At 42.4% G+C, this 14,253-nt stretch overlaps 1 protein-coding gene across 1 annotated transcript; it reads left to right on the top strand.

Annotated features, from left to right (window-relative positions):
* The first annotated feature begins 39 nt into the window (after positions 1 to 39).
* On the top strand, positions 40 to 2,945 carry Mrpl32 (mitochondrial ribosomal protein L32). Its single transcript, XM_005365436.2, has 3 exons — positions 40 to 205; positions 1,550 to 1,731; positions 2,404 to 2,945. Exons 1-3 carry the CDS (start codon positions 82 to 84, stop codon positions 2,656 to 2,658), a joined length of 561 nt encoding a protein of 186 aa, XP_005365493.1. The 5' UTR covers positions 40 to 81; the 3' UTR covers positions 2,659 to 2,945.
* Positions 2,946 to 14,253: the final 11,308 nt, after the last annotated feature.

Raw genomic sequence — 14,253 nt, 5'->3', positions numbered from 1 at the left:
TGCGCATGCTCTGAGCAGGGAGGCGGGGGAGGGGCGGGGCTTGCGCACGGTCCCGGCAGGCATCTCTGTCCAGAGAGAAACATGGCTATCTCCTTGCTGCTGCTGTCCTTCCCGTGGCCGGCGCGTCCCGGACCGCTCCGCAGGTGCTGGGAGCTGCTGCAGCAGCTGAGGCAGAACTGGAACGGCCTTGCCAGTCCCCAGTGGGGTCCGTAAGGATAGAGTTCGTAGGAAGTGGGTTGGCGGGGGCTTCCGAGTTGTGTGAGAGAAACAGCGCGTGCTTTTTTTTAGTTGACTTGGAGGGATTGGAGAGAAGCTGTTTCTGGAGGTCTGGAGGTCTGGAACTCACTGTGTAGCCCAGCCTAGCTTCGAGCTACTGGTATCCTGGATGTTAAAATTTAAATTGCTTTACCTTTTACAGCATATCCCAGAAGTGATAATACCTAGACGATCTGAACAGATTTGTTCCATTAGATCATAAATGGCGTGTGATAAATATTTGTTTCCATGTGCTACCTGAAATAATCATTCCAATCGATTCGGTGTCTGGTAGGCCAAAAAAGTCCCCAGTGTCACGCAGGCAGTCCAGAGCTGTTATAACGTCTGGGCTCTATGTAGCAAAACATAAGGTCTGTTGAGAAAGAATGCCAATATAGAAAACTTTATGTATTTTTTTTTTATCTTTTAAGCTTGGGGGGACGGGGTGAGACAAGGTCTATCCATGTCCAGTCTGCCTATATGTGCCCGATCCTCCTGCTTCAACCTCCCGAGTTCTGGAGGTCTGTACCTGGGCAGCTTATGTACTGGTAAGAAGTCCAAAGACTAGAGCGAACTGTTGCAAGTCTGAAGAATAAAAGGAAAGATAAAGGAATACTTTCTAAGCAGTTTAGAAAAAATAATTGTGAAACACTGATAGGGTCATACATAATAAAGTTCCTTTTCTTAGCACACAGGTCAAGATTAAATATTAAGGAAGAATGTAATGGCTTTAGAAACATATAAGCTTCCTAAAGGAGCTAACTGGGTCAGAACACTATGGTACAGCTGATGGCCAGCATAGTCATCTCAGTGCTGGTCAAAGTATATGTAAGGAATCTCAAAATTAAATTTACTTGTACCTTATTTACTACTAAACTACAGCGTCCAGCATTGCATAAGGCGAGAAATGCTTAATAAACCAGTTGCTTCAGTAAGCTGGACTAAGAAAACATTCCATTTGAATTATTTTAAATTGTGTTTTGTGTAAACTTTAGTATTTTAATAGCTGGGGCTTATTAATATCTGTTTACTTTGACATTCTAAACTGTGTATGTCAGGCCAGCCGCTTGGTTCAGTAGTAAAGGGCCTTGGTGCCACAACCTGAGTTCTAGCCCCAAGACCTACACGGTGGAAGGAGAGAACTAACTCTGAAAGTTGTCCCCTGACCTTCACGTGTGCATACATACACACATACTTTACAGGTGTGTATGTCTAATGAAGTGTTGATTGTTGAAGAGATGGTATCTATAAGTAATCTTTTAGAGATTGATGCTGGTATCTGTTCTGTTTTTAGCACCAGCATTAGCGGTCCAGGGTCCATCCATGCTCACAGACCCAGCCCACGGCACCAGTGGAAACAGAGAGGATTCCAGCTTTGTAGATAGTATCTTTTGGATGGCAGCTCCCAAAAACAGACGCTCCATTGAAGTTAACCGGTGTAGGAGAAGAAACTCCTGGAAGCTTATTAAAATTAAGGTAATATGTGTGTGCGTGTGTGTGTGGGGGGGGGGTGTTGGGGGTGTGTTGGGGGTGTGTGTGCACACCCACTCTTCCTAAAGCCTGCCATTGACAGACCTCTTATTCATACAGCAGAGGAATCAGCTTTATAATAGTCTTGTCATCTTGTTTGGCTCACCTTAGATCAAAAAGTAATTTAACTCTTCCTTGATGTCCCGCTGTGTTGATGGCTCCTTGTTGATTATTTATTGTTTGAAATTAGAGAACTGATAGAAGTCTTAATTAAAAAGTCACGTGGGATCCTCACAAGCAATTCTTATGTAAAAATCTCCCAACTTTTTCCTCAGCTATTCTTAATGTGAAATTCGCTAGAGTTACATAATCAAAATAGTCTCCTCAGGCCAGAGGGTAGGTAAGAGAATCTGAGAATAGTTTATTCATAGGCCGTACAAATAAAAGCATACTCGATGGGTAAACTTGAGTTCTAGCCCTGATTTTCTTCCTCATTTGAACTCAGTGTTACTGTTCTCTCCGTTTTACTGTTATTTTTTTAAAGTTGAACGAGATAGTATATAACTTCATATAGTGAACGCTCTCGGAAAGATGCAGTGTCAGCATCTTAGGGCTCCTGCTGGCTGGTGATTGTGTAGTATCTTTCCTGTCGTTAATAGATTTTTCTTTGTTTTCAAGAACAATATAGACGTTTGCCCTGAATGTGGCCATCTGAAGCAGAAACATGTTCTCTGTGGCTACTGCTATGAGAAAGTATGCAAGGAAACAACACAAATCAGACAACAAATATGGACTCAAGAAGGGGGCCCCTTTAAAGCCCCAACTGTAGAGACTGTGGTACTGTACACGGGAGAGAAACCATCAGAGCATGATCAGGGCAAGAGGATTATTGAACGAAATACGAAGAGGCCATCTTGGTTCACCCAGAATTGATATTGAAGAAGTTAAAAAAATAATAATTTCATAGTCTCTAAAATCAGGAGTCTTTGCTTTTTTTATGTTGTGCCTGTTTTGATATCAATGTATTTTTAAAATTGACTTTATTAGCTGTTAATTTTAAATGAAGTAATTTGAAGAGTGTCTCTTGAATAAACTCAAAATATTTGTGCAAAGGCGTAGTGGATTAATATGTGTGTTTCTGTAATGCTGTTGGTTCTTAATTAAACCTAAAATTTCCCCAGACCAAAACATAAAAAAGTAATAAAATTCTTAGCTAATTATATGGACTGGTTTGAATTCTTTCGGATTTTTGAAATGATAGTTGTATTAATGAGAAAAGGTTGTAGGCCAGGCCCATGGCAAACTTCTATAATCCCAGCATTCAAGAGTAGAAGCAGGAGGATCTTGAGTTCCAGGCCAGCCAGAGCTACAAAGTGAGACCCAGTCTCAAAAAAAAGAGAGAGAGAGAGAGACTTTGTTTTAGCAAAATTGTCTTTGAAAGATTTGTTTTTATGGAACATACCGTAGTAATTTCCTTAAATAATAGTAATAATTCTTTACACTAATCAAATCACATTCCAGTGTCATTGTAGATGTTTGTGAGATTGGAGAATTTTTTTTAAATGAGATTAATAAATTCCAGTATAAAAGAAATGTACTATGGATATAGATTCTACTTTTCTTCCACTATATCTTTTTAGTTCACTTCATAGTCCAGTATTTTTACTAACAGCAATAGCATCTTTACATTCTCCAATTGGTTTATTTTCACTTGAATTTCTAAGTCCCTCTGTAGTCCATGACTTGCTAGCTCATTTCTTCACTCCAAGTACAATTAAGATAGTTTATTGAAGAACGGGAATTACAATTAAATGATCAACAACACAATTCTTAACAACCACAGTAAATAACTTGGAATGTATCTAAAACAAAATATCTACTATGATAATATGAACATTTACTAATTGGAAATAATTTCAGCCCTAAACTTACTTGAAGAGAAAAAATATTCACTTGAGTCAAGAAGTGTCTCTGAAGCCAGGCGGTGGTGATACATGCCTATAATCCCAGCGCTCAGGGAGGCAGAGGTAGGCAGATCTTTTTGAGTTCAAGACCAGTTTGGTCTACAAAGCAAGTTCCAGAATAGCCAGATACAAAGAAACCCTGTCTCAAAAAATTTAAAAAAATAAATAGAAAAGAAGTCTCTGGACACTAAACTGGGGGAACGCTTTTCCCATGGAACTTCCAATCAGGTACTGTAATAAGGTCATCCGTGTGCACATTTTACAGACAAACGACCAATTTCATGGAATATATTAAACTGCAGTCCAGTAGAAGCAGTTTTAAAACCTAGGGAGCATAGAACCCCAGTGAACAGCTCTTCGAAGGACTGACTCACTCCAGGAAGGAAAGAAAAAACAAAGGAGTTGGTTATAGATTTTTGGACATTGTTAAAGCAGCCCACCACAAGTGACTTTTTTTTTTATTTTGGCAAGTCAGTAATGTGCTGTATATCAAATTTTTAGTTGAATTTACTAGAAATTAAATCCTTGGTTCAGAAAACCGAGGCTCATCTGTTACCTCCTTGGTATCACCTGTTGATTGACAGACTGCAAAATGAACCCTAGGTAACAAATCCTCCAGTTGAGAGGCAGCTCATAAGGGTCGAGCCCTTACACACGGGACTAATGCCCTTGGAAGGGTATTCAATTTTTAAAAGATCCTTTTAAAATAGGGATTCTTTTTTTGTAGTTTTTGTGGCAAACCCAAGATAAACCTTGTAAGTTATGCCTAGAGTAGGCCTTTAAGGTACCAATTGGTGCGAATTCGATTCTTCAGGATTGTCTTATATGGCCACCCCCACCCTTCTATATACATTATATTTATGTACTATAATATTTATATATATTCCTTACTGCCTATGATTATCATTTCTTGGTACATTAAATAAATAGGCTCTATCTTCAGCTACAGTTCCTAAGTGGTGTCATTTTAGGGGCTGTGTTTTGAATAACTTCATCACCACTCTCTCCCACAGAAGTGTTTTCTAACTGCTGTTCTTTACTGATTTCCAAAGCCAAGGGCATCTAGATAGCAGGGTGCTCACTGGACGCCGTGACCCACTCTTCATGGAGTAGCTCTCCACTGAAAACACTCCTTAGAAGGCACGTGCCTTTGTATTACTGCCAGGGTTACACATGGATCCCCATCGACCTGCACATGCACCTTTTCCAAGTTTGTGAAGTCACTAGTGAGAGTTATGGGTGCGATTTGGAAGAGAACGAGAAGAAAACTAGAGGTCCAACTTACTCAAGTCTGCTGGACCCAGGTAGTCAGGCTTAGGGGTAGCTTTACGGTTCCTGCCTTTAAACGCGTGAGGAACTGCCGTGATTCAGGTAAACACTATGCAGCCACACTGTAGGACCACAGTTAACTGCAGGGTCTTCTCAGTACCAAACTGTTAAAGCCTAGCCGTGCTAGAGACAGAGCCTGCCTCTATCAAAGCCACCAGCCTGGAGCTAGAGAGCAAGGTGACTTTGGGGAAGAAAAAGCAGTCTGCGGTGTTGAGTCAAGGCCACCGACAGAAGATACAATTGCGTCTCACACAGCTGTTCGGGGCTTCTCTTAATCCTCCTGGGAGTTAAACACTACTTTCTTGGTCTCTTCCTGCCCGACATTCTTGGGTACGTGTGTATCGGCGTGAATAAATGCAGGCAAATATTAAAGAATATATACAATTTTAATGATTAAATAAAACTTACAGAACCGAAGTTCCCACGCAGCACAAGAGGTAGGAAAGAAAGAGGAGCACGCAGCCTCCCCGCGCTCAATTTATCAGTCAACAACCGCCCCAGGCAAACCCGCCCTAAAGGGGCTGGCTTAACCCTACAGTACGTGCAACCTGCTTAGTGTAGGTTCCTTGGCATGAGCATTTTTTAGAATAAATACTGTTTTTCTTATAGTGAAATTTTAGGGGCTAAAAGACACCTTCTCGTCAATACTACTTGAATTCCGTAGTTCTAATCAGGATCAGTTCCCTTTCTTCATCCTTATGATATTTGACAATATGTGTAGACATGGGTTACAGATTGGTAGGGAGCTTCTGGATTCTGCTGGCTAGAAGACAGGGATGATACTCATTATTTTCCCTTATCTGACTCAAAGTTAATTCTATTTTAATTTTTTGTAATGTAACAATTTTTTTTTAGCAGGCCTTACTGTGCCATCAGTAGTTGGACCTTTTTGTGGGGACTGCTGGCTCCCCAGTAATGACAAGGAGACTTACTCATTATTAAAGCTCAGCTATAGCTTAGGCTTGCTTCTAACTAGGTCTTAGAACGTCAATTAACCCATTTCTATTACTCTACGTACTGTCTCGTGGCTTGTGGCTTTCCCTGTCCTCCAGCATGTCTTGTTCCTTCTGTGTCTCCTGGCACACTACCTTTCTTCTTCCCAGTATCCTCTGTGTTTGGCTGTCCTTCCTCTACCTCCTGCATAATTAATGGCTGTTTAGCTTTTTATTAAACCAATAAGAAGGTGCCTTAACTGGGCCGTGGTGGTGCAGGCCTCTATTCGCAGCATTCTGGAGGCAGAGGCAGGTGGATCTTTGTGAGTTCGAGGCCAACCTGGTCTACAAAGCAAGCTCCAGGACTGCCAGGGTTACTACACAGAGAAACCCTGTCTCAAAACACAAATAAACAAACACAAAGCTGGCGCCTTGGCAAAGACACATCTTCACAGTATACAAAAAGGTTATTCCACAACGGCCATCCTCTCTTTCCCATGTTTTAATCTCAGCGATAGCTTTTGTGTCTGTGCCTCCATGTCTAGTTTTCCTTTCAACTCGAGACTCAAATATCCAAGTAATACTACAAGTTATCTATTAGAGTATCACCTAAACTTTTAACACATTGCAGCCTCAACCTTCCCAGGTAGCCTAGCTTAGCTTACTTACTCAGTAAGTACAACTACTTTGCAGACTAATATTTTGAGGTTAGAACATTAAAAGCACTGCTAATTAGACCCATCTCCACCTGTTAGTCACACCCGTCTCCACCTGCCAGACAAACCCATTTCTACCTGCTAGTCACACCCAACCCTACCAGCAATCTGTACCAGACTTTACCATTTTGAAAAGAATCAAGCTGCTTCAGCAAAACTCTAGTCATGCTGTTTTCTCTTTTCCTTCTCAAGCACAGCAATTAACGAGCAACACCTTGACTCTATCCTCTGTCTCCAACGGGTGCTTGATTTAGAGAGGCCAGGAGGGGTACAGTAAGGGAAACGCATTGGAGTAGGGCAAGAATGGATTTAGAATACAGGCCTGGCAGTCGCCTGGACCAAGTGATGTGGTACAGACCATGATGGTGATATAGAGAAATATAATGGAATTTGTAGATGCAAGTAATGGGATTTGCCACATTTCAGAAAGAGAACAAACTAGATTTGGTGGGACAGAGGTCAGAAGGTACACATGTCAGGTAGGTAGTCAGTTCCACACTGCTCCCAGCAACCTGGGGAGCTGCATTTAGGGCCCTCACTCAAGTAACACTCAAGGGTCCTTGAGTCTGACCAAATGGCTCAGCCCGGTGATCTGAGTTGAACCCCAGAGACCCACATGGTGGAAGGAAGGAGTAGCTCCCAGATGTTGTCCTTCTGTAACTGATCTGGGAGGCACAACTGTATCCTAAAGGCATATTTCAGCTGCCAGACTATTAAGACAATGAGTACCGAGAAGTTGAAATTTCCCCAGTGATCCCTTGGTGGAAGAAGAAAAACACTGAAACTTCATGCCAGACAGAGGAATATCTTGGCTCCCAGAAGAGATATTTCACACAACTCTAACAATTTGTCAGACTGCATTGCGAGTTAAGAATGAAGCCCAGATGGCAGGGCAACAACTTAAACAGGACTGCTAAAATGTGCTTATTCCTGGCCCTCTATTTAAATCTTAATCTCATTTCAGGGCCCTGAAGATGGCCTGCGGTGGTGGTGGGGGGGTTCTCCCTGGATCTCTTGGGGCTTCTTCCCAATGTGAGTAATCCCACGTTGAATAAATCTCTTTTACTTGTTTTATTATTCACTTGGTTATTGGTTTACTATTCATTTGGCTTGTTTGAGTTGAGTCTTCAAGGATAGGTTGCTGAACCAAGCTTCTTGAATTATGGACTGTAAACCCAAGTTCAGAAACGTTCTGACATCCACACATGTAAGTTGGAAAGTGCACACACACACACACACACACACACACACACACACACAAAATAAGTAAATAAAATGTAATAAGATTACACAGAAAAGAATTTCAGAATGATGCCAGCTGAAGCAAAATTATTGCAAAATTTAAGAATAAGGGAAAATAAAGCCAGGTGTGGCAGTTCACACCTTTAATCTCAGCACTCAGGAGTCAGAAGCAGGTGGATCTCCTGGGATTTGATGCCAGCCTATTCTACAAAGTAAGTTCCAGGACAGCCAAGGCTACATAGAGAGACCCCGTCTAAAACAAAACAGAAAATAGAAGAGAACAGGGGGAAAGCACAAGTGGGAGATACAGTCAGATGTCAGATTTATGTGCAGGTATTTCTTCTTGCCATTTTCTATGTTACACTGATACAATATCCAACAAAGGGTAAAGATTAAATAAAATGTAAAAGTTACAGTTTAAAAGCTGGAAATAATGTGAGTTTTAGTTTATGTAATTTTTTTTAAAAACTTCTTGGATGGCCCCACCCATGCACACATGCCAATACTAACTGGACTTAGTGGTTGGTTGGTTGGTTGGTTGGTTGGTTGGTTGGTTGGTTGGTTGGTTGGTTTGTTAAGATGGGCATGGTGATGCATATCCTTAAACCCAGCACATGGGAAATGGAAATGCAGATCTCTATGAGTTTGAGGACAGCCTGGTCTTTATAGTGAGTAACAGGCCAGCCAGGGCTTCACAGTGGACAACAGACTCATGCCTGAGAACCTGGTAATTACTTGGTCCTGGAGGTTGGGTTACCTCAGCAGTCAGATTGACCCAACAATGGCTGTCTCTCACTGAGGGGTAGGGCAACCACAGGTAAGCTGCTCAGTCCTGGAGATCCCTGGAGATCCCTGGGTCCCTGGTCCACAAGGAAAGCTTGGAAATACTGGTTCTGATATAAGCATAGGAACCACCAGCAGCAGGACAATTAAGTCCTTGTTTCTGTACTGGTCCTGCGGCCCTAGCTGATATTTATAACCCTTCCTCTACTGTCCATCCTGTATTTCTTCAACCTTCAGGAAGCACTTTAGCGGATCTTGGTTATTTACCTGGACAGGTGGCCTGCAGGTTCTGGCCTGTTTGTCACCCTTCCTGGATGTGTTATACTTTCACACTGGCTGTGATCACAGGACATGAAGCGCGAAGAGTCACCCCAAAGGCTCTCCTGTCTTCCAGACACACTTCCTTAGCTGTAAAATGGGTACTATAGTCAGAGTAATGCTATTGAAATTAGTTTGGGTGAAGTACCACATGCAAAAAGGCAAACTCATGACCAGCATAAGCACTCCAGTAAGGACAAAATGTTGACCCCTCCATTATGGAAGTTGTTCAGTGTAACCAACTTGCCACCAGGGTATGATTGCTGGTCACCCTGGGTTAGAGCGCCATATCAGGAGTTCAGTGTTGTTCTAAGACTGGCAGATTTGACGCTTAGCAGCAGCTGTAGCCCAGTCAACCTTAACAAGTGGAAGTCCATATTGTCGAATCCACACATAACTTCTATCTCTGCCACCATGGCCACTTTGTTCATGGGCCCATTGGACAGGATGGTCTGGGGAAGAGGCTGTCCACACACAGGTCATCTTGTCTACTGAACCCTTCTGGAGTGGCTTTTGATGAGCATTTACGTGGTGCACAGGCATTTTCACAGCCTTCGCCATTGGAGAGGTCTATCCATGGGCCCCTTGCCCAAATGTCTTTCTTAGCAATTTTCTGACCATGCTCCTTCCAAGTCCCTGGCCATCCAATCAAACCATTGACCACAGCCCATGAATCAGTGAACAGTCACACATCTGACCATCACTCCTTCCAAGAAAAATGTACAACAATATCCATTGCTTGAAATTCTGCCCACTGTGAAGATTTTTCTCCACTAAGGTCCTTCTCAGTTGGTCCAGAAAGGGGCTGTGATGCTGCAGCTGTCCACCTCTGGGTGGTGCCAGCATAGTGTGTAGAGTCATCTGTGAAAAAGGCCCTAGTTTTTTCTTAGTCAACTCATCTTAGAGCATCCTCCATAAAGTAAATTGTCAATGCTTGGGTCCAGAAGCTATTGTAACAGTAATAGGAACCATAGACATCTGGGCAACCTCTTTGTACAACTTGCTTGTGCCCCATCAGGACCTGCTCAGGCCCAATCATACATACTATTTCCATTTGATGATGGGTTGCTGCTGTGATCTTCTAATGTTGTGGCTTGGTGAATCAGGTAATACCCAGTTCATAATGGGCACTTCAGGTCACATGGCAGCCTGGGGACCCATTTTCAAATGTTCAGTTTCTACTAAGAACCTATAACAAACCAAGAACTGCCCATCAAGTACCAGTGAGTCTGCTAGATCATACAGGCCAAGTGACAGAGCAGCCTGGTTGTTTTGAAGAGCCTTTTGTTGCTCCAGGCCCCACTCAAAAATAGCAGCTTTTCTACTCATTTAGTATAGGGGCCCAAGTAACAGGTACAAGAGAGGAAGATTCTGTCTCTGAAATCCAAAAATGCCCAGTAAGTGTTGTGCTCCTATGTTGGTGTCTGGAGGGGCCGGTTACAACAATGTTTGTTTCCCTCTAGAAAGATTAGCTCTGTGTATTTGCTGGACACCTAGAAATTTCACTAGGGTAGAAAGATCTTGAAAGCTTGGCCTTAGCTTAGGCTTGTTTTTCACTAGTTCTTATAACTTAAATTAACTCATTTATATTAATCTATGTGCTGCCACGTACATGTCCTGCTTCCTTTCCATCTCCTCTGGCATCTCCCTTTTCCTAGATGATGATTCTCCTCATCTCCCTCATCTTTCACCTCCTCCTCCTTTTTCTCTTTCTTCCTCTCCTCCTTCTCCTCCTTCTCCTTCTTCTCTCTGCCTGGAAGTCCCTTCTAACCTATTCCTCCCAACTATTGCCCATTCAGCTCTTTATTAAACCAATCAGAAGGTGCCTTGGCAAAGACACATCTTCAGAGTATACAAAACAATTATCCCACAACACAAGAGGTGTGTGTGTGTGTGTGCTTGTGTGTGTGTGTGTGTGTGTGTGGTATAGTGTACATCAAGAATAAAGCAAATTTGTTTTTAAAACTTTTTAATAAACCAAAGTACTCAATGGTTTTATTACTCCATTTAGATTTAAGGGTAAGTATGGAGTGTTAATTTGGTAAAACTTAAGGCTATGGATATTCTGTTCCTGATTAAGAATAATTCACTTGTTTTTAGCATCTTTGCTTGAGATCTATTTCCTCTGTAGACAATCTTGGCTTTATCATGTTTAAGTTTCTTGACTCTCAGCAGGAAAGGCAAACTAGATCCCAGGGTAAAGGGCTTTGTCTCCCCATTCCCTCTTCCCCTTCTTTATTTTACCTATCTTTCTGCCCTGTCTCAAAAGCGTGGCTTTATTCCCAGCATTTAGGGAACATGACAAAGGCAAAGGCAGGTTATAGGGTATGTTTACGTGTGCGTGGAGGGAGGGATTCACATCTCAACAAGCCATTCAATCAAGCTGAGCGGCTGCATTTGAAAGAGCTGGTGGGGGGGAGCTTAAAGCATGTGACTGAATAAGATTATCTAGGGCTGGGGTTTACTGAAGAGAGAAAATCCTACAGGCCGTCCCAGGGAGGGGAGCTCAATGACGGGGTGCCAAGAGATGGGCTTCTCTGGAGCATGTGTCCAGGGGCTGCTAGGAAGTGGAGTAGGCAGGGTTTTAAAAGCACCTAGTGGAGAGATGGCTCTGCAGTGAGAGCACCTGCTACTCTTTTAAAGGACCGGAGTTGGGTTCCAAACCCACATCAGAGTTCACAACTCCAGTTCCTGGAAGATCGGCTGTCTCTGTCCTCCAAGGTCACAGGCACTAATGGGCACACATCCCCCCCCCTCTCTCTCCCTATCCCCCACCACACATATAATCAAAAATGGGTATTTTTCAAAAGCACCTAAGGATTGTAGCAAATGGAATTCATTTGTGACAGTGACAAAAGCAATTTCATTTCAGTGTTGGTGGCAGATGACAGATTGGAGTGGGCTGGAAAATAAATGTTTGCTCAGTTGGTAGAGGCAGCGTTCCTAGAGAGAACTCTCCAAAAGATTTTCCTCTGCTGGGGAGTGAAGCAATGAGATGGAATCTAGAGGAGAGGAGGAGATGGGAGATGGTGGGGGGGCAGACAGAGAGAGTTGTAAATGCATTTTATTGATGATGGTAAAGGGACGCATCCATACAAAGATGGTGATGGCAAACAAGAGGGAGAGCGCACGTGTGTGTGTGTGTGTGTGTGTGTGTGTGTGTGTGTGTGTGTGTACCAGAGAGCTCAACATGTATTATGACCAGTGGGATTTTCCCGAAAAAGAGGAAAACATAAGTACAGTGGTGATGATTAGGAGTAATAAACAGAGTAAAGGGGAAAGAGAAAGACAGGAGCAGCCCCTCTCCCTCCCTAGCACAGGGAAAGGAACCACATTTGCTTGCATTGCAGGAGGAGCTGTGTCCTCTGTTGTGACTCCTGAAGGTCAGACTAGAAGATCTAGGCCAATACCAAGAAGCTGGAAGAAACGCTTTGCTTCTGAGAAGTCTGACTCACTAGCATCCTTTTTGGGAACTTATCTAAAAGCCCAGGTCTCTGAATTCATCCTCACTACAGTACCATGTAGAGTTTTTCTTCTTCTTCCCCCATCCCGATATTATATTTAGATAAAGCAATTCTATCCAGTCTAATGTATTGATGGCTTAATGGCCAGCGTCGTGTGTTCTTCCAAAGACTTAAATCGTTATGTTTGTTGACATGGTATGAAGGCCAGGACCACCCAAGGGTGTATTTTAATTTAGTACAAAATGTGTTTTGCACGGTGTAGAAATTACCAATAGAGAAGACAAATTTCTAAAGTTTTGAAAAATTAGTATTTGTAGTAAATCTTCTCATTTAAAAATCTATTCTTACTAATATATGTCACTATTTAATATCTTAAACCTATTTATTAATAAGCATATTGTTTACATTGAGTCAAATCATTTTCTTCATTAAAGCAAGTGTTAGTGAATGTCTATTACATGTCTAACAGTCTACATAATGACCCTTAAAATAACACCTGTGGGAAGATAGTCAAAATCACTTTGCTGTTAATGCAGTGTTTGTATAGTTCAGGCACAATGCCAAGCATTTTACATAGATTGTTTACTAAGTTTGTGCAGCATAATACAACATTTGGCATTGATTTTCTAAGGTATTTCTTTACATCGTTTGTCTTTCATTTGCCTCAGAAAGTCAATGTGTTTTATTCATTTCCTAAGGGAAGGGAAGGCAGGAGAGTGAGTTACATTTTTTTTTAAAAAAAAATATTTTTTCCCAAACTTTAGCTCTTCATCAGGTGACATACAGAAAGACTGACTGTGGGGGTGGGGGGGACCTGTTGAGAGGAAGACTCCGATGAGAGAATAAGGGCTGAAAACAAATGAAATTCATTACATGAAATAGAAAATGCCAACAGTGAAAAATAACTGCTTTAGGAGAGAAAAACCAAGCTAACCATGAGTGAATTTACTACTAGTTGGGCTTCCCTGTCTCAAGAAACAGGGAAGCTAGGCCTATGTGCCGGAGGAGAGGAGAAGCAGTCCTGTGAAAATTCCTGGTAGATGAACAAAAGGAGGCCAAGGAAGTGTCCCTGCAGTCTACCTCATTCCCAGGCATCCTCTGGCCTTTGAAAAGAGCCTTGTTATGGTTTGAGTGAAATGTCTCCCATAATCTTGGGCATTTAAATTTTGGTCCCCAGTCGATGGCATTTTTTGAGAGGTCGAGGAGGTTGGAGGGAATAATCCCTGGAGGTGAACTTTATGAGAGCTGAAGACTTGGGCTATATCCAGGTCACTGTCATATCTGCACGCTTGCACTTCAAGGAATGAGCCCTCAACTTCGCCAACCACCATGTCTGCTGTCTGCTTCCACACTTGCCCACCACAACAGACTCTGGAACTGGGCGCCAAATCAACCCTTCTAAAAGTTGCCTTGGTCATGGTGATTCCTCAGCCATATAAAGCAGGCTAGCACAGGGCTGGTGACCCTCTAGCATGATGTACATAAGCTAAGCCAAGAGCAAGAAGCTAACTTCTTAGTGGGTGCCAAGAGCAGGAAGCTAACTTCTTAGTGCGTGCCAGTGATACAAGGGTGATTACGGCACCATTAATCTCACTAATAAAATACCTGAATGGACTCAAACAGAAACTCAAGATCAATTTCTTTCTTGTTTAAATGAAAAACCCTGGGCGGCAAATTGTAAACTTCAACTGCTGCCCAGTGGGGAACGGAGAAGGGAAAAGTCATGTGACTGAAGCAGGCGTGAAGATTAGACACGTGGCAGACAAGCAGCCACATGGTG

This window comes from Microtus ochrogaster, unplaced genomic scaffold, assembly GCF_000317375.1.
Source record: "Microtus ochrogaster isolate Prairie Vole_2 unplaced genomic scaffold, MicOch1.0 UNK2, whole genome shotgun sequence".
NCBI lineage: Eukaryota > Metazoa > Chordata > Mammalia > Rodentia > Cricetidae > Microtus > Microtus ochrogaster.
Note: the sequence above shows the minus strand (reverse complement) of the source record. Positions and strands in the feature narration are given on the sequence as shown.